The sequence below is a fragment of the Heliangelus exortis genome, chromosome 15 (assembly GCF_036169615.1).
Source record: "Heliangelus exortis chromosome 15, bHelExo1.hap1, whole genome shotgun sequence".
Classification (NCBI taxonomy): Eukaryota; Metazoa; Chordata; class Aves; order Apodiformes; family Trochilidae; genus Heliangelus; species Heliangelus exortis.
In genome coordinates this window covers 1,002,078-1,020,881 of record NC_092436.1, presented here as the reverse complement: position 1 = coordinate 1,020,881, position 18,804 = coordinate 1,002,078, and the positions used below count along the sequence as shown (strand labels likewise).

Below are 18,804 nucleotides of genomic sequence, written 5' to 3'. Positions count from 1 at the left end.
CCAAGGAGGTGTCTCTGGGGGTCTTTCTGGGCTTTTTCTGGAGAGCTTATTGGGTGGTTTTCTGGGGGGTTTTCTGGGGTTTTTTGTGGGGGGTTTCTGGGGGCTTTGCCCTCCATGAGTCCTCCCGGAAGACCCCCCCCCCATGAGCCCCCCAGGAGGACACGCCCGAAGGAACCCCCTGCTGACCCCCCCCATTCAACCACCCCCGGAAGAACCCCCCCAAGGAACCCCCCGACGAATCCCCCCTATGAAGCCCCCGGAGGAACCCCCAAACCCCCCCAGACCCCCTCCCTCTCCGTCCCCTCCTGTTGTTCCTCCCGCCCGCTGGGGGCGCTGTCGCCGCCGTTCGGAGCGGCGGGGCCGGGGCCTCCTCCTGCTCGGGGCCGGGGCTCCCTTGGCCTCCGGGCCCATTCCCGGTTCTTCCCCCGCTCCTTCCCGCCGGGTTCCTGCGGTACCGGCCCGGTACCGGGATCAGGTAACCCCGGGGAGCCCCCGGAGGGGAGGGGTGGGGTGGGGGGTGTCGGGGCAGAGCCCTTCGGTGCGGGGCTGGGGGTTACAGCCCTGAGCCTGACCCCGGGATTCGGCCTTTTCTCTTTAAATCTTGATTTATTTACATTTTTTTCGGTTATGTTTTGGTTTTTTCTGCTGGTTGGGAAGGGCCGGGAATCGTCTTCCTGCATGGGGGGTGCAGCAGCATTAGGGGAGGATTTCTGGAGGGGGTTTCTGGGTTTTTTTATGGGGGCTTTCTGGGGTTTTTGGGAGTCTTTCTGGGGGGTCTCTGGGGTATTTTCTGGGCTTTTTCTGGGGGTCTTTCTGGGGGGCTTATTGGGGGGTTTTCTGGGCTTTTTCTGGGGGGCTTATTGGGGCTTTTTCTGGGGTCTCTTTTTTTTTTCTGGGCTTTTTCTGGGGGTCTTTCTGGGCTTTTTCTGGAGGTGCTTCTTGGGGGGGTTTTCTGGGTTTTTTTATGGGGGTTTTCTGGGGTCTTTCTGGGGGTCTTTCTGGGCTTTTTCTGGGGGGTCCTGGGGAGGTTTTCTGGGGGATCCCTGGGGGTTTTCTGGGTTTTTTTATGGGGGTTTTCTGGGGGCTTTACCCTGCTCCGGGGTCAGCCCCGTTGGCAGCTCCCGGACAGCACCCAGTATCTGCCGCTAAAAAATAATAATAACAAAAAATCAGAAAAGCAACCCGAAAAGAAGGAGCAGAGCTCGTTCTGATCCCCTCTGTGTCTGCTCCGAGGGGGTCCCTGCAGGACCCGAATCCCTCTGAGCCCCTTTTTGTGTCTTTGGCTGCAGGGGGTGTCCCCGGGGATGGAATTCCGGGCGCTTTGGGGAGGAGAAACTCGGAGTTTTTCCATGCCTTGAGCTGGGTTCTCCCAGGGGAATGTTCCGGGGCTCTCTCCAGCCTTTCCCCAGCCCTTGCAGCTTCCCCTCTGCGCAGTCGTCAGGAAAAGGTAACCCCTAAAAGAGGTTTTCTGACCCCAAAACGGGTGTAGGGGTGCACCGGGGGGGATCTGATTGATGCCCGTCAGAATTCTGATCATAAATAAGGCTTTTTGTTTCCTAACAGTTCCTGCTGCCTTTTTCCTTGTTTTTCAGTATTTTCCCCCCTCAAACATTCTCAGCAGGTCCCTCTCTCACTTGCACTGCACTGTTTTACCCCCTTGGGGTGTTCTTGAGCCACTTAAAACTTTGCTTTTTGACCTTTCACTTCTCTTTTAAGGTGTTCTTTGTAAAATGAAATCCCTCCGGGTCTCCTCGACCCGTGAAAAAATTTAATTACTTTTTACACGGCCTTTAGATCAGCTGCTGGGGGGGTTTAAATCTTATTGCAGGGGTATGAAACAGGTGCCCCTAATTAATGGCTTGAGCAGGACGTGTTAACGAGGCTGGTGTTGGCTCCCCAGACAATTTAAATGTCTGCAGAAGACAAAGAAGCTCAGGAGGATGAGCTGCTGGCTCTGGCAAGCATCTATGATGAAGAGGAGTTCAAGAGAGCAGAGTCAGCCCAAGGAGGAGAGACAAGAATTTGTCTGGAGTTGCCCCAAAACTTCAAAATTTTTGTGAGTGGTGAGTTGAGACGTTTTGTGTTATCCCAGAATTATTATTTTTTTTTTTACCAAGGTGTTTTCCTGGCTGGTGGCACTGCTGGGGTTTGTGTCTGAGGAGCTGATTCCATCCTCAGCCTCAGATTTCATTAAGGTTTAGAGATGAGTGGAATTTGGAATCATTTAAGTTAATTCCAAATTAAGTTTGGAATAATTAAATTTCCTTCTGGTTTTTTCCCTCTCAGTGTCTTTGCTTTGTGCAGTGTTCCCCAGTAGTGGGGTTTTTTTTCTGATTTAACCACATAAACCCAAACCCAGAGGATTTTACTCCCTGGAGAAGTTGATTTAGGGTCGAATAAAAAAAAAAAAATAAACGAAACCCAGAAATTTCTCAGATGCAAAGAGGTCTGTTGGGTGCTGTCATGAATTGTTAATTTTCTTGTCATTTCCCAAACTCTGTTTCCAGGCAGTGCCACAGAAACCCCCCAGAGCAACAGCTTTGAGTGCACAGTTTGCTTCCTGCCCCCCCTGGTGCTGCATTTTGAGCTCCCTCCAGACTACCCCTCCACCTCCCCACCCATCTTCACCCTCAGTGGGAAATGGCTCTCCCAAGCCCAGGTTTGCAAAAGAGTTAAAAACCCTTTTCACACAGTTTTTGGGATGGTAATTAGCAGTGCTCTGGGGGGTGGAATTAAGGCACAAATGGTTGTGTTGCTCCTTCAGCTGGCCTGTCTTCTGAGGGATGAAATTTGCCTCTCTGAGCAGCATTTTAAGTGTATTTTATGGCTAAATAAAAGATTTATTTAGATTTAATTAATATAATTTTAAAGATTTAATTCCAGAGCTTGAAATCTAAATGTGCACTGAAGGAGAGGAACTGTGAGCTGTTCAGAACTCCCTGAAATCTGGAATTATTGGGTGTTTTTTTTTTGTTTTCTTCCCCAGCTCAGTGCTCTTTGCAAGCACTTGGACAACGTCTGGGAGGAGAATCGAGGCTGCGTGGTGCTGTTTGCCTGGATGCAGTTCCTGAAGGAAGAAACTCTGAGTTACCTGAATATTTCCTCCCCTTATGAGCTGAAGATGTGCCAGGCAGGGGGTGGGCAGAGCAGGGCTCCTGAGAAGGGCTCTGGTGCTGCAGCTGCAGCTGGAGAAGCCCTGGATGCAAGGGCTGTGCAGGATGTGGAGTCCCTGTCGAGCCTGATCAGGGAAATCCTGGACTTTGACCAGGCCCAAAGGAGGAAGTGCTTCAACAGCAAGATGTTCCTGTGCAGCATCTGCTTCTCTGAGAAGCTGGGCTCTGAGTGCATGTACTTCCCTGAGTGCAGCCACGTGTACTGCAGGGCCTGCCTCAAGGACTACTTTGAAATACAGATCAGGGATGGGCAGGTCCACTGCCTCAACTGCCCTGAGCCCAAGTGTTCTGCTGCTGCTACTCCTGGCCAGGTAAGGCCTGGGCAGGGTTCTGCTCCTTCACACAACACGGGGTGAGGCTTTCCAGGTGGCCACGGGCACAGTTCTGTCCCCACTCAGCCACACAGAGGTCTCTGGGCACATCTTTTGCTCACTCTGTCAGTGCTGGCATTGAACCCGTTGCACCTGACACTGCCTGCTCTCAGTTTGGGGTGGAAGTAGCACCCCCAGGAGTGATTTCATGACCTTCTGGAGAATATAAAGTGGAGTCATCCCAGGTGTAGGTGCTTTTTCCTGGAATCATAGAGGGGCTGAGGTTGGGAGGGACCTTGGGAGCATCTCATCCAGCCCAGGATGCTCAGAGCCTCATCCAGCCTGGCCCTGAACACCTCCAGGGAGGGCACAGCCACAGCTTCTCCATTCCAGAGTCTCCCCATCCTCCTACTGAAGAATTTCTTCCCAAGATCCAGCCTAAACCTCTTCTCCTCCAGTTTAAAACCATTTCCCTTGGATATTCCTTATGAAAAGTCCCTCTCCAACCTTCTGGAGGTTCCCTTCAGGAACTGGGAGGCAGCTCTAAGATCCCCTTGGAATCTTCTCCTCTCCAGGCTGAACATTCCCAGCTCCTCAGCCTCTCCATCCCCGATATCCCCTTCGTGCCCCTTTTTCCCAGACCCCCAGCTTTTCCCTGGAGCTCTCAGACCCCCCAACACACCCATGGATCTAAACTTCTTCACTTTAAAACCATTTCCCCTTGTCCTGTGGCTGGATATTCCTTATGAAAAGTCCCTCTCCAGCCTTCTGGAGGTTCCCTTCAGGAATTGGGAGGCAGCTCCTCCTCTCCATGCTGAACATTCCCAACTCCTCAGCCTCTCCATCCCAAATATCCCCTTCATGCCCCCATTTCCCAGTCCCCCAGCTTTTCCCTGGAGCTCTCAGACCCCCCAACACACCCATGGATCTAAACCTCTTCTCCTTCAGTTTAAAACCATTTCCCTTGGATATTCCTTATGAAAAGTCCTTCTGGAGCTTCCCTTCAGGAACGGGAAAGCAGCTCCTCCTCTCCATGCTGAACATTCCCAACTCCTCAGCCTCTCCATCCCCAATATCCCCTTCGTGCCCCTTTTTTCCAGTCCCCCAGCTTTTCCCTGGAGCTCTCAGGCCCCCAAAACACCCATGGATCTAAACCTCTTCCAGTCTGAAACCATTTCCCTTGGATACTCCTTATGAAAAGTCCTTCTCTAGGTTCCCTTCAGGAAGGCAGCTCCTCCTCTCCATGCTGAACCCTCCCAACTCCTCAGCCTCTCCATCCCCGATATCCCCTTCATGCCCCCATTTCCCAGTCCCCCAGCTTTTCCCTGGAGCTCTCAGAGCCCCGAAACACCCGTGGATCTTTTTTTTGCCTTTTTCCTCAGGTGAAGGAGCTGGTTGGGGAGCAGCTCTTTGCCCGATACGACCGGCTGCTGCTGCAGTCCAGCCTGGACCTGATGGCAGACGTGGTGTACTGCCCGCGGCCCGGCTGCCAGACCCCGGTGATGCAGGAGCCAGGCTGCACCATGGCCATCTGCTCCTGCTGCAACTATGCCTTCTGCACCCTCTGCAGAATGACCTACCACGGGGTGTCCCCCTGCAAAGTCACTGCAGGTGAGGCTCTGGCTTCCAGAAAGGGAGCAGGAATTCCTCCAAGGGAAGCTGGGAGGTGGGAACGGCGCTCGGGAGCGGGCAGAGGGGTTTGGGGTGGGTGCTGGAAATTCAAAAGTTGCCCCTTGAGGACACTCCAGAGAGTCCCTAAGATCATAGGATCACAGAATGGGCTGGGTTGGAAGGGACCTCAGAGCTCATCAAGTCCAACCCTTGCTCCACTCCCCCCGTGGTTCCCAGCCCATGGCACTGAGTGCCACATCCAGGCTCTTTTGAAATATCTCCAGGGATGGAGAATCCACCCCTTCCCTGGGCAGCCCATTCCAAGGTCTCCCCATTCCACCCTCTCCATAAAGAAATCCTTTCCTAATATCCAACCTAAACCTCCCCTGGCAGAGCTTCAGCTCTGCCAGGGGAGGTTTAGGTTGGATATTAGGAAAAAATTCTTTAGTCCATGCCCTCTTGTCCCACTGATATCAGCCCAACCCCCCCTGGCTCCAACCTCCTTTCAGGGAGTTGTAGAGAGTGATGAGGTCTCCCCTGAGCCTCCTCTTCTCCAGGCTGACTGCCAAGTGCTGAGAGTCCAGGGGAAGAATTATTTTGGTTTTTACCCTGTTTTTTTTTACCCTTTTCCTGGGAATCCACTGCAGAGTTGAGGTTGGAATGGGGCAGGATCTTCTCTGGCCTCAGAACCCATCCAAGCTTCCCTCAAGTGCATGCTCAGCAAAAACATTTCCATTCTTCAGTCCACTTCAGATTTCTCATTTCATCTCCTTTACAGTGCAAACCTCTTGAATGTTGAGGTAGAAGGGTTTAATATTCTCATCTCCTAGGTAATGTTTTACCTTTTAATTAATTGTGTTGGGTTTTTTTTGGGAAGAATTCCTTGGAGAACAGTGAGTGCTGCTCCCAGCTGGGCTGCTTTATAGAGGAGGTATGGAATATATTAAACAGATATTAAAAAAGTTGGTTTGTTCAGGTTTTCCTTGCTTTCTTTTGTTCCCCAGAGAAACTGATGGATCTACGGAATGAGTACCTGGAAGCAGATGAGGCAACCAAGAGGTTCCTGGAACAACGCTACGGGAAACGAGTGATCCAGAAAGCCCTGGAGGAGATGGAGAGCAAGGAATGGCTGGAAAAGAATTCCAAGTCTTGTCCTTGCTGTGGCACTCCCATAGAGGTAAGAGCAGGTCAGAATTCCTAAGGAAAACCAGGGTGAATTAAGGCAGTTCTGGAACAGAGGTGGATTTGTAGCCTCCAAGTTCACCCAAAAGGAAAATTTCTAGGGAATGGGAAAGGAACATTCCAGTTGCTGTGGAGAAAAGGAGGGGATGATCCTGGAGCTCAGAGATTTGAGTAAATGAGGAGTGGTGTTCAGACTCCAGAGATAAAAAGATCCAGGATGGGCAGGGATCCATGTGGATCCCTTTGTTTCCCACGTCCTTCAGGCCATTGGGGAATAAAACCAATTTCAGGGAAGTTCTGATTCCCAGTGTTTGTTCCAGGCAGTTTCCAGCCCTGTGAGTCCAGCTCCTGATTCTTTTGAAAGAAAGTCAAGAAATGTTGCTGCCAGGTGCTGGTTAGCTGTGGTCCTGAGGGACAGACCTGGCATGGTTTTGTTATTATTTCTTGATTATTTGTGATTTATTGCTATTTCTTGCTCCCTTCCCCTGGCAGAAGCTGGATGGGTGTAACAAAATGACCTGCACAGGCTGCATGCAGTATTTCTGCTGGCTCTGCATGGGTTCTCTCTCCAGGGTGAACCCCTACAGGCACTTCAGTGACCCAGCCTCCCCCTGCTTCAATAGGTACAGTTACAAATATTTCTGCACTGATTTTTTCTTTTTTCTGCTTTTTTCTTACACTCTCTCCCAGGTTATTGTTCCCTTGAATGCTATTGGGGCTGTAAAGCTGGAGAAGCAGTTTCCTCTCTCCAGTGTTTAAGCTTTACAGGGACCTGACACAATAAAATCAGGAGTCATTTGGGACATGCTTTTGCTTTTTAAGAACTTTTGGTTTAAACCCCAGGAAAAAAATTCTGGGCCTGTCCCTGTGCTGCATAGAAAAGGATCAAAATATCAGAAGTTTACTCAATCCTCCACTCAGTTGTAATAGATGTGCCTGACAGGTTTTTAATTTTTTTCCTCATTCTTGGCCTTTCTTTTTCACCATTCCCTCTCCTCCCAACCATAATTTTGTCACTTCCTCCTCTGTTTTCCTGTTTTTCATGTTCCTTTTTCATTGAGTTCAGCTTAACCTCTCCCCAAGATCATCTGTTCTTTAAAAAGAAAACCAAAACAACTTTTTCTTCCCTTTTGTCCCTCTCTGCCCCTGCCTAGAAATCCTGTCAAACCTCTTGCTGTCACAGGCAGTCAATATTTCTGTTAATTTTGAGGATTGCAGTGCAGATGGTTTGTGATGCTGACAAAAATACACTGAAATTTGCTGCTTTGGTCTTTTTGGCCACATTTAGATTGATATTGGGGTTGGGTTTTTTTCTTTCTTTAATACATTCCACTTTTTATTGCATCCTGATGTAAATAACTGGCTGCCCTGCAGGTTGTTTCAAGCCCTGCACACTGATGGGGAGTTCCAGGAAGCTGAAGATGAAGACTTCTGACTTTTCTCTGGCAACAAAAAGCTGAACAAACCAGAGGCAGATGCTTTCCATTTTTGTGTCAAGTTGGTTTGCTTTTCACTTCCATTTTCTGGTAGAAGAGTGGTAACTCCCTTGCCCTGCAGGATCCTGACACTTCAGAGCCTGTTGCCAAAACCAAAGGAGAACATTTCACCCATCCTGGGGTCAGGATCACCATGGAAAGCCCTAAAAATGACACTGATTGTTGAGTACAAGCTGGCAGAAGTTGGAAAGGTACTGGAAAAATACATCCTGAGAGGTGCCCCTTTTCCTAAAGCAAAGGAACAAAGCTCAAGCCCCACATCAGAAAACTATTTTGGGGGGTTCCCTTTAGGGAGAGCCAATTCCTAGGAATTTCTAGGAACTGAACTGAGTTTGAGTCCTCTCAGTGTTGCTCTTGTGTCCCCTCAGGTTTCCTCTCCTCATCCTGAGAGTGAGGAGCTCTGAGGCCAGGAACAGAGCACGTGGCCAAGTGAGAGGCTGCAAAGTCTCAGTCAGATCTTGGAACACTTCTGGGGGGGGGACTTGGTTGTGATTAACTTGAATTTTTCAAGATACTGAAAATTACTTTGTCTTCTCAGATGATGAAGTGATTTATTTTTTACTAGCTCTTCATATAAAAAAAAAAAATTGATTAGTTGATGGTTTTCCTTCTGGACTAGAGCCTTTTTTTTTTTTCCCCACCACTTTTGCACTTCAGAATGTTGCAAAAACCAAATTGTTTCCCCTAAAAGCTCAGTAAGGAGATTGGTGAGCACAGAAGTAATTACTGGAGGGAACCACTGATTTTTGTAGAAGATTTTTCCTCTTGCAGAATGGTCTAAAAATCTATTATTAAATTAAAACTGCATGTGCTGTGGTTAAAACCAAGAGCAGGGTCTGGATGGATAGCTCAGGAGCTGGGAGACTCTCCAGAAACCCAAGGTGAATGCCTCTCACTCAGTTTTGACTGACAGTAAATAAATTTATTGTGGGATATCTGGGCAAAACGAGTGCTGATTGTGTCATTCCTTTGGCAGAGGGTGGAGTCTGTACTCTTGGAGTTGGCAGGGATTAGAAAGATGAGATGGTGAGCACGGGTCTCTTGCTGTGGTTTAGGCTGTAGGATGGTGTGTTGGGAAAGCTGATGTTGTCTCTGGATTCAAATTGTAATTTCCTGCACCTTTCACATGCACTAAATTCACTTTAAGGCAGTAAATGCAGTTGTCTCCTGGGTTGTCTTCATTGTGGCACGGGGGTGGCAGCAGAGGTCAGGGGGACAGAGCCCTGGGGGGGCCCAGGGTGGGTTTGTGTCTGCAGAGAGCTCTGCCTTTTCCTGGGAGAAAGATCCAAGCCCTGGATGGAGAGGAGGGGGCTGGGAGCACCGCTCCCTCTGAATGCTTTCAGGAGCTTTTGGGGAGGGGGTTTCTTCCTCAGCTGGCTCCCTGGGCAGGGGGGAGAGGCAATTCCTTCAGCCCCGTTTTCCTGCCTGGATGGAGGAGGTGTTTGTAGGACAATCAGCTGGTGCTGCAAAGGGGCAGAAGGGCAGAGAGCAGGGCAGGCACAGAGCTGCTTCCCCAGCTTTTCCCTCCCCTTCCCTGTTCCTGTGCTTGCACTGATCACCTGCAGACATTTTGTGGTACTGGGGAGAGAGCTGTGACCTCCTCTTTTTAATTTTTTTTTTTTTAAAGATCTCCAGTTTTTGCCAGGGAACAGCTGCTGCCTGGCAGGACAGAGCCAGAGCAGGTGCTTGGTGGAGAAGGCAGCAGGGAGCAGCAGTTGCTGCTTTCACCAAACTGCTCTGGCTCCAGGTGCCAAGAGAAATCCTGTGCAGGCTGAGAGGCCTTGGCCCTGCTCTGAAGGTCGTGGGTTTCTCTTCAAAATGACATCAGGAGCCCAGCTCAGCCCCATGAGCTGTCCCAGGTTTCACAAGCAGTCAGCAGCAGAGACAGTTAGGAAAAAATTAAGACATTTACTGTAGGAAGTTACAGTGCAGAGCAAGAACTTACAGAGTTTCTGCATAAAGACAATGAATTCTCCCCAGGCTCTCTTGCCCCTCGTGTGAGGGTCTGACAGGAAACCCAGGAATCAAGTTTTGGGACTGCCAGAGGGTTGCTGTGGGGTTTCTGCAATAAACCACAGGCCAGAGGGAAGGGTTTCTTTGGAGACTTATTTGGCATTTCCTTGGAGCAACACAAAGCTCTGGAAGTGGGGAGAGAGTGAGAAGTCCCTGCTTCAGGCTCTGCCCTGCCACAAACTGAGCAGCATGGAGAGAAACCAGTTCTGTGTCATGGGAACAGCTCCAGCCCCTGGGTGAGCTCCAGCCCCTGGAGTACCTCATCAAGCACAGAAAATCCCAGCCTGACATGGAACCTGGGAGGCTGCTTGGGGGACAACACAGAAAACCCCACAGGTGTGTAAACTGAAGATAAACTGCAGTATTCAGTGCAGCTTTCCCTTCTACAGGCTGAACAACCCCAGTTCCCACTGGAAATTCCTACAAAGTCAGAGTGTTTGGTGGAGGGGGAGTGACACCCCAGGTATTTGTCCTAACTGCAAGGAACAGATCCCAAAGGGAGCACCCAGGTGCTTTCTGCAACACTGGAGTCCCAGGTATCTTCACAGTGGAGTTTTGGGGCCTTCACCCCACACCATTACAGTAGCTTCCTGGATGAAACAACTCATTTTCTGTTGACTTTACCTTCAGAGGAAGTGAGTGGCAGCAGCTTGTGGAGCAGGGTGTCTGATCCCATCCTCATTTGGTTCATTAAGGCAGGTGTTGGGCATCTGTCCTCTTAATGAAGTGAGCACACAATCAGTTTGCTAATTGAAGAACAATTATGCCAGGGCTTTCTGCAGCAATTCCCTTGGTTTCCACAGCTGGTTTTCAACAGAAGGGCTGGTTCAGCACTCCTCTGAGCAGGGGCATTAATCACTGTATGGCTTCTTAGCTTGGCTTTGCTCTGCTCCCATCTCCTTCATGCTGTACAAGGGTTCCACAAGCTTGTTGTGAACCAGCATTAAACCTGATGCAGCAAGGAAAAAGATGATTTCAGGAGGCAAACCAAAGGAACACTCATTCACAACTGAGGCATCACTGGAGTTGTCTTTCAGGTAAACATCTGGACTTTTGCCATCCCTGTACACCTCAGCTGTGGCATTTCAGGACCACACTCCTCAAGGGGCTGATTAAACAGAAACATCAGATGCAAAGCATGGTTTGTGCCACTGCAAACCTGGAGTAACACAGCTGCCTGGGCTGCTCAAGCACTCACCTTTGAAGTATTTGACTGTCTTGACCCTGAGCTCCAGCGTGGCATCCTCATCACACACAAACACAGTGTTGGGGTGCTGCTGGAAGGCAGACACTGTCCACATGTGGTTGACCCCCTCCTCAATGGCTTTGTAGAGAGCAAAGGCTTTGTGGGCTCCTGTGATAAGAATCATCACCTGGACACAGAGAGAGGCAGTGAGGGGCTGGCAGACAGAGGGAGCACCCCCACACCCTGCTGAGCCCTGGATGGGGTCCCTGTCCCTCATCCCCCCCAAGGCATTGCCCTGCACCCTGTCTCCTGCTGGCCCTGCCTGCATTTTGTCAGCCTGAGGAGTCACTGCAGTGCTCTGGGCACCTGGAGCTGCCCTGCTGAGCACCAGCACACTGAGAGTGAAGTTCCAATCCAGGGATGGGCTCAGTTAAAAGCCATCCCACACACCAAGCCCATGGGGGCTTCTTGCCTTCATTTCCCCAGCTCAGTTTCTCCCCCCAAAAATTTTCCTGTGGTTCACAGCTCCACTGCACCCAAAACTTTTCCTGTGGTTCACAGCTCCACTGCACCCAAATTTTCCCTGTGGTTCACAGCTCCACTGCACCCAAAACTTTTCCTGTGGTTCAGAGCTCCACTGCACCCAAAACTTTTCCTGTGGTTCACAGCTCCACTGCATGCTTACAGGAATGTGTCAGTAGAGCAGAAAACCAGAAGCAGAGCCCTTCAGGCACTGGGCTGCCTGTGTCAGGAAAAGCAGGAGCTGGCCTAGGCCAGCAGGGTGCAATGCTGCTCACAGATCAGCCCGGGCTGCTCCAGAAGCTCAGCTGAAGCTGCTGTGTGCTCTGACTTCTCTCCTAACCTCTCTGGCATCCATGACAGTGCCCACTCCCACTGTCAGAGCCATGGTGGGGACTCTGGAGAGGTCACCATCAAAGAACCTGGCATTAGCCAGGATTGTGTCCATAGCCAAGGTCTTGACTCGTGTTCTGGACACCAGGCTGGATCCAGGCTCGTTGAAGGCAATGTGACCATCAGGGCCAATCCCTGTGACAGAGGGGGACAAGAGGTCAGTGGCTGCAGGGCTGGCTGCAGGAGGCAGAGCCAGAGGCACTCTCAGCTTCCAGGGGGAGATACAGATCAGAGAAAAACACACGTGCAATCTTTCTGCTCAGGCTCTAACTTGTTTCTGAGAGGAAGGTCAGCAAAAGCCTCCTCTGAAACCCACAGGGACTCTTCCCTAACTGTGCTGGGAAAAGAAGATGATGACAGAATCCTAAGGGAAACTGATGGGGAAAGCTTGTGGTGAGCTCCTGATGGTTCAGAGGCTCTGACTGCTCCCAGCAGTTCCCTCTCAGCACTGGAAAATCCCATTTTGCATGGGGTGCAATTCCAGCCCTGCCTGTGTCTCCTGCTGATCCTTTCCTGAACAATTCACTCCCTGGACTGAAATGCCTAAAATGGGTGCATGGGAAGGCCAGGCTGCCAGCACAGGAGCACCCAGGGTGATGGGGTATGGGTGGCTGTCACTGCAAACCCACTGAGCTGCCCTGCCAAGGCACAATCCTGATAAAACCTGAGCTAGCTGGTGGAGGAAAGGCAGTGCTTAGAGAGCCTCATAGTCCTGTGGGGTTTCACCTCCAACAAAGAGTTCAATGCCTCCAGCTGCTTGGATTTTATCCTCAAATGCATCACACTCTGCCTGCAGATCAGGAGCATTTCCATCCAGGATGTGAACGTTTTCTGGTGAGATGTCAATGTGCTTAAAGAAGTTATTCCACATGAAGGAGTGGTAACTTTCTGGGTGTTCTCTGGGCAGACCTGGGCACACAGAGGAATGAGACCAGCTGAGAGAATATCACACTCGACAGAAACCACTCCTCCCTCTGACCCCCCTCAACTTCCACGAGTTGTTTTTATCTCCCCAAACAGCAAAATTAAATCAATCACCACAGGCTCATATTAACAGGGACAGATACTCCTGAGAAGCAGACAGGCACTGTGCCTCATCTGTTACAACCTGTTCAGCATTCCTACCAGTTTGTCTTAGCAAAGGCAATTAAATGGTTGTGCAGAAGCTTGGGAAATAACTTACTGCATGTTTCTTTTCCCCCCTGAATGCTACAAACTGGACTGCCTATTCCTTAATGCTGCTTGATGAGGGTTGTCCACAGAAAAACTTCTCAACCAGAACAAAACTAACTTTAGCAAACATTTAGCCTGTGTGTTTTTCACCTTTGGAGCTTTAGGCTTGCCCACTGATCTCTCTGTACTCTTTCTTCTGAAGTGGCTGTTTCATCACAGCTTCATAAATCAGTCTTTTGCTATCTGAACAGGTTATGGTTATGGAAGGGCAAAACAGCAGCCCTTGTGAGGGACCTGGAGCTAAAGTGACCTTTACAACCCTGAGCAAAGGGTAAAAGCCTGCACACCATCCCACCTCCCAGTGATCTGATGGATCCTTCCTTGGTCAATACCCCAGCCCAGGTAAAAACCTGATGCTCCTTGGGATTTAGGATCACAGAACAGTTTGGGTTGGAAGGGACCTTCAGGACCCCCTGGATCCAACCCCTCTGCCATGGCAGGGACACCTCCCCCAGCCCAGGCTGCTCCAAGCCCCATCCAACCTGGGCTGGGAGAGGGATGGAGCAGCCACAGCTCCTCTGGGCACCTTCATAAATAAGAATTTCTTCCAAATATCTCAGCCCTATCTCCCCTCAAGTTTTACGGCATTGTCCCTTGATCCTCTTGCTACATTTCTCCTATTTTTTTTTCACGCTGTCCCCTTCAACTCACGCAGATTTGATCCTTTTTACCTTAAATCACCCTTCTCACAGTTTCCAGCAGGGATCTTCTGGCGCCCACCCCCCCCTTCCCCTCAGCAATGTCGCGATATACGATACAAAGAGCCAGCGAACCCCCCGGCACCGCTCACTCACCCACGTACTCGTCCATGTTGAAGGTTTTCACGTACTTGAAGGAGAGGTCCCCGTTCCTGCAGTATTCCACCAGTTTTCCGTAGCAGCCCAGCGGAGTGCTGCCTGCGGGGAACCCAACGCCTCAGCCCGGGAGCGGCGGCGGGAAAGGGCCCGGACCTGTCGTCCCCCCTCGAACCTTACCTGTGGGCAACCCCAAAGTAAAGAAGCGTCCCGGTCCCGGTCCGAAATGGACGATGCGGTTCCGGATGTATTTGGCGGCCCATTCGCTGGCCTGAGCGTAGGTGTCCAGGATGATCAGCTTCATGGCGGGGGTGAGAGGGGGAGGAGGAGGAGGAGGAACGACCTGAGGGGAACTGGCGCTACGGCGCCATCTTACACACACACACAGAGCGAGGGAGACGGAGAGCGGCTGACACACCGGCAGACAGACACACAGACACACACAGACACACGGACAGACACACACAGACACGGACAGACACACAGACAGACACAAAACTTCACCTCAGGGCGGACCCGAGCCCACAGAACCGCCTCCCCCCCACCCCTCCCCGTTCCCGCCCCTGACGGCGGCGGCGGCGGCTCCAGCGCGGACCCCGGCGCTGAGGGAGGACGGGGCCACGGTTCGGGTTTCAAATGGAAATAAGAGTGGAATCGTAGAATTTTCAGGGTTCAAAAGGACCTTTAATTCCCCGCCACCAGCCCAGGTTGCTCCATCCATTAAAAACTTCCAGGGATGGGGCTGCCACCACCCCTCTGGGCAACCTGGGACACTGCCTCGCCACCCTCATGGTAAGGAACTTAAGAACTTCTTCCTAATATCCAATATAAATCTCCCCTCCTCCATTTGGAATCCATTCCTCCTGGTCCTGTCACTACCTGACAGCCTAAAAAATCCCTCCCCATCTTTCTTCAGATACTGGAAGGCCACAATAAGGTCTCCTCAGAGCCTTCTCATCTCCAGACTGAACAACCTCAAATACGCGTTTTCCTCAAATATTGAAAGGGCAGCAGGTTAAATGTCCTGATTTCTTCACCTTTCTGAGGTGTCCCTGTCTCTGACCCAGCCCTTCAGCCACTCTGAGCCACTCCATCCCCTCCCATTTTCCTTCAAATTCTGACAGCTTTGCACTTCCATTAAAAGGAAGGAAAATGCCCGGTACTTTGCTGGGATCCAGCCCGTGCAGTCCCTTCTTACTTTAATAATTTAAACAACCTGGAGAGAGGCTGAGTGCTCTTGATAGTGTCTGACTGTGGATGCTGAGCAGTCCTGGTGTGGTTTGCCTTTGGATGGGAATGCTGGGAATATCCAGGTGGTTATTACAGACCCAGGGAGCACCCCGTGTGGAAAATGTTTTGGTGACAGCAGTGGCATCCTCAGGGCTCCTCCAAGCATCCCGGGCTTGGCTCGGGGTGAAACAGCTCTCCCACTTTTCCCATCGGGATCAGATGGGTGTGGCAGACCCATGGACACTGCTGGGAATGATGGTGGGGCTGGGTTCCTGGGCCCCCACTTGGGATGGGGGGGACAATAGGGATGAGATCTGGATGGTCCCCATCCCGGGGCTGCTTCGGTCCGTTCAGTATCGTGAGGGCATTTGTTGAGCAAATCCCGCACACATTCCCCCTTCCTGCAGCTTCCATGCTGCAGATATCCCCATGGATCTCTCGGCGTTGCCATGGAAACGCGGCTGTCTGGAAAGCCAGTCCTTGGGATTGCAAGGGATGCACTGTGGACTTCCCACAGCCACACGGTGACAGCTGTGTCCCCCCCAGGGGTGACAATCAGCTCTGTCTGCCTGCAAACACCCATCCTCCCCCCCTTGCTTTGCCTTTTTTACTGCATTTTGCCCCATCCATCCCAGCTGCTGCATTTGGGGATCAGCATCCCACCACACTGCTCCCACAGCATCCCAGGGCCTGGATGGGTTTGGTTTAAATGCAGTTTTGTGGGGTTTGATTTAGTTTCCCGTGGCTTTGGCAGAAAGGGTGCACAAAGATGTAGGAGGCAGCTCCCAGAGAGAGCAAAATGTGTTTTTATGAGAGGAAAAAAACTACAGTGGTGCAAGAGAGAGAGCAACATGCATCTGGCACCACAGCTGCCCTGCTCTGCCCACATCCCCTGGATCTGCATCCTTCATGTTCCTTAGGAATTGCTCCAGGGCTGGGTTAGACGTGTGACTAGCATGCAGGGTATTTTTAGGTATGATAATTTATGCATGGTATTGTTTCTGCCTTTACAGCTCGCTGTTCAAATGTTGAAGAACTTCCTGGTATCTGAACAGGCTGATTTTTCTTCCTTGCAAAGGCAGCAGATGGAAGGAAACAAACACTCATCTGCAGAAGAAGTTGAAGTTTAACCAAGGGGTTCTAACAAGCACAGCATTTTCTTTTTCTCTGTCAAGTGATTAGAGTCAACAGTGCTCAGAGACCAGGCCTTTCACCACTGGGAGCTGCCTGGGAGCACTGGGAATATTTTTCCTGAAAAAAAAAAAAAAAGCAAGAATGAAAAAATTATCTTCATAAAGCACCCTTTCTCCAAATCCTGTAATTAAAGAGCCTTTTTTGATATCCACCATCTGCTCCAGCACGTTCCACTTACCTTCTCACCCCTGTTTAGAAGGAGACAGAAGATGCCACAGTGGACAGATCTGGAGGGAAGCTGCTCTTTTCTGGAAGCCCAGCTCCCTGCTTGGCTTTCCCAGCAGCACTCAAATCCCAGTTTTTTGGCAGTTTTTTGGGGGCCACACCAGGGCAGGAGCTCTGGTAAAAACCCTGTGGGGTTTTGTTCCTCATTGCAGCAACGTGACTGAGTGGCTTTTGTTGTAACAACAACCCAAAAAAAAGCAGCAGAACCAGAAAGTGAGGGCCTGACCTCAATAGCAAGACTGATAACATGGGTTGCAACCAACCTGAGATAATATTGTACTGTCAGTACCAGCAAGATGATTCAAATGCTCTGAGATACAGAGTACAGGATCTTAAGAAGCTGCATCAAGGTGGAGCAGTGGTGTCTCAGAGTAAAATTAATTTCCTTTCAGTAGATTGCTGGAAACAATTGACTGCATAAAAAATTAACTGTGTATGAGAGCCCCAGCTCCTGCTTCTTGTCCTTCCCATGCATTTTCCCTGTTGCAGAAGCTTTCCAGGATGTTTTTGGGAGGAACACCTGCTAGGCAGCACTTCTTCATCCTCAGCAAATCTCTTCAGCCTAATGACACAACTGAGGGTGCTGTGTGGTCTCTCTGGTTCCATGGGGTGGGAACAAGACTTGAGAGATCTGCACACCCCAACCCTCCAGTTCTTCTTGAATTCTTCTTGAATTCTTCTTGAGTTCCTGTCTGGGTTTCTGGGGCAGCATGGGGGAAGTTTCCATTGGATCAGACCCATTCCCATCTTCCTTGAGCCCAGCACTGTGAAGGGGTGGATAATCCAGGTTTTTAGTGAACAACACCTCCCCATCCCAGTGACATTTTCTTAACCAGTTGCAGCCCTTAAACTGGAAAGCTTCAGAGGTAAAATTTCCCCCCTCAGCTGATGTGAATGTTTTGCTTTTGCTTCTTTCTTAATTGGGTCATTTAGCACCAGAATGAGAAGGAGGATCCTGTTGAAATGTGCTTTAAAAGGCCCTGCCTGCCTCTAAGGTTTATTATTTAGCTTTTAGGGTTCAATATTTATTGGGAAGAGCAGTGTTCCCTTCATTGCTCAGCCCCACACAGCAATTCAAGGAACACTTGTGGAGTGCTGGGATTTCAGCAGACTCACTCTGCTCCTATTCTGCAATACTTCCAATTCCTTTCAGGACACAGCAGAAATCCCTAAAAAGCAGTGACTTCAAGCCTCAGAAAGTCTCTTGGGAGCAAAGACATTCTGCACTGGAGGAAAACATGGCAAACAGGAGCAGAACCAGCCATGCTCTGTAACCACAGCACAGAGCTTCCCACCTAAGGAAATCAAACCCATCCATGGAAAGCAGCTGGAAAAAAATTGCCATTAATTCTCCTGAATTATTAGCTGGCCTCACTGGGTGATGATTTGCCTCCAGCTGGCCCCAAAACGGCCCTGGCAAACAGTTTTACCTTTTCTTCAGGATATTTGGCAGCATCTTTGGAGGACATGCACAGCTTGCTTCTTATTTTAGCCCCTATGAAGTCCAAGTCAATCAATGTCCAGCTCATTATCACTGTGGCTACAGCCTTACTTAGGGATTTAATCCCACCTCAACAGCAACTCGGGATTCTCCGTGCAAGTTGTGAAAATTGGGGAAAGGTGAAACCAGTGCTCAAATTCCTTCAAATACAGGGGTCTTGCAGGAAAACTCAAGTCTCCACCATTTCTCAGGAGTCACTCTTTGAGGTTATTCCTGGCTAAAATCCTTTATGATTCCTGCCTCTCCTTCACCTCCCTAAGGCAGCAGTGAACTAGCTACTCCTGGAAAGGCAGAATCTTGGAAAATAAAAATAAAAATAATCCAAAGTGGTCGTGGTAGTGAATAACAAGCATTTAGGTTGTGCTTAGGAGCAAGCAGGCAGTTCAAAACCATCCTCAAGGTTTCAAAGCTTGGAAGTCTCTCAGTTTGCAGCTTGGAATCCCAGCAGGGCTGATTCAGCCTTCCTCATCCTGAATTTAATCCTTTTATTTAATCCTCATCCTTTTATTGAATCCTCATCAACCTCAGGGATTGATGTGGGGGTTCAGCTGAACTGCAGAGGTAAAAAATAAAGGTTACACAGACTGCATATTACATTATGCAGAGTAATATCCACCACAAAAGATGTGGATGTGGTGGATGGGAATATGGTTTAGCACCGTGCGTGGTGGAGCCAGAGGAATGGTTGGACCTTAAAGGTGACATTGGTGACAATGTCTGAGCCCAGGTTCTGGTTCGCCTGG

The 18,804-nt window shown here is 50.1% G+C and overlaps 2 protein-coding genes and 1 long non-coding RNA gene across 7 annotated transcripts; 2 read left to right on the top strand and 1 right to left on the bottom strand.

Annotated features, from left to right (window-relative positions):
* Positions 1-384: 384 nt before the first annotated feature.
* Positions 385-8,719, top strand: RNF14 (ring finger protein 14). 2 transcript variants are annotated; one of them, XM_071758307.1, is made up of 9 exons: positions 385-475; positions 1,290-1,447; positions 1,901-2,063; positions 2,508-2,659; positions 2,987-3,484; positions 4,867-5,095; positions 6,100-6,272; positions 6,770-6,900; positions 7,652-8,719. In XM_071758307.1, exons 3-9 carry the CDS (start codon positions 1,910-1,912, stop codon positions 7,710-7,712), a joined length of 1,398 nt encoding a protein of 465 aa, XP_071614408.1. In that variant the 5' UTR covers positions 385-475; positions 1,290-1,447; positions 1,901-1,909; the 3' UTR covers positions 7,713-8,719. The 2 variants fall into 2 exon arrangements, with proteins under 2 accessions (XP_071614408.1, XP_071614409.1); XM_071758308.1 differs by having other exon boundaries at positions 1,247-1,447.
* On the bottom strand, positions 8,414-14,468 carry GNPDA1 (glucosamine-6-phosphate deaminase 1). Of its 4 annotated transcripts, none has more exons than XR_011728796.1 (7): positions 14,092-14,432; positions 13,912-14,013; positions 12,611-12,793; positions 11,835-12,019; positions 10,985-11,159; positions 10,411-10,735; positions 8,414-9,198 (listed from the first exon to the last, which is right to left on the bottom strand). XR_011728796.1 is itself a non-coding variant. In XM_071758309.1 (6 exons), exons 1-6 carry the CDS (start codon positions 14,213-14,215, stop codon positions 10,638-10,640), a joined length of 867 nt encoding a protein of 288 aa, XP_071614410.1. In that variant the 5' UTR covers positions 14,216-14,468; the 3' UTR covers positions 9,662-10,637. The 4 variants fall into 4 exon arrangements, 1 of the variants encoding a protein (XP_071614410.1); XR_011728795.1 differs by lacking the exon at positions 8,414-9,198 and adding an exon at positions 9,476-9,623; XR_011728794.1 differs by lacking the exon at positions 8,414-9,198 and adding an exon at positions 9,662-9,911.
* On the top strand, positions 14,079-18,387 carry LOC139802811 (uncharacterized). The gene is made up of 3 exons (XR_011728797.1): positions 14,079-14,188; positions 14,614-14,703; positions 16,155-18,387. It is a non-coding gene; the product is annotated as an uncharacterized lncRNA (long non-coding RNA).
* Positions 18,388-18,804: the final 417 nt, after the last annotated feature.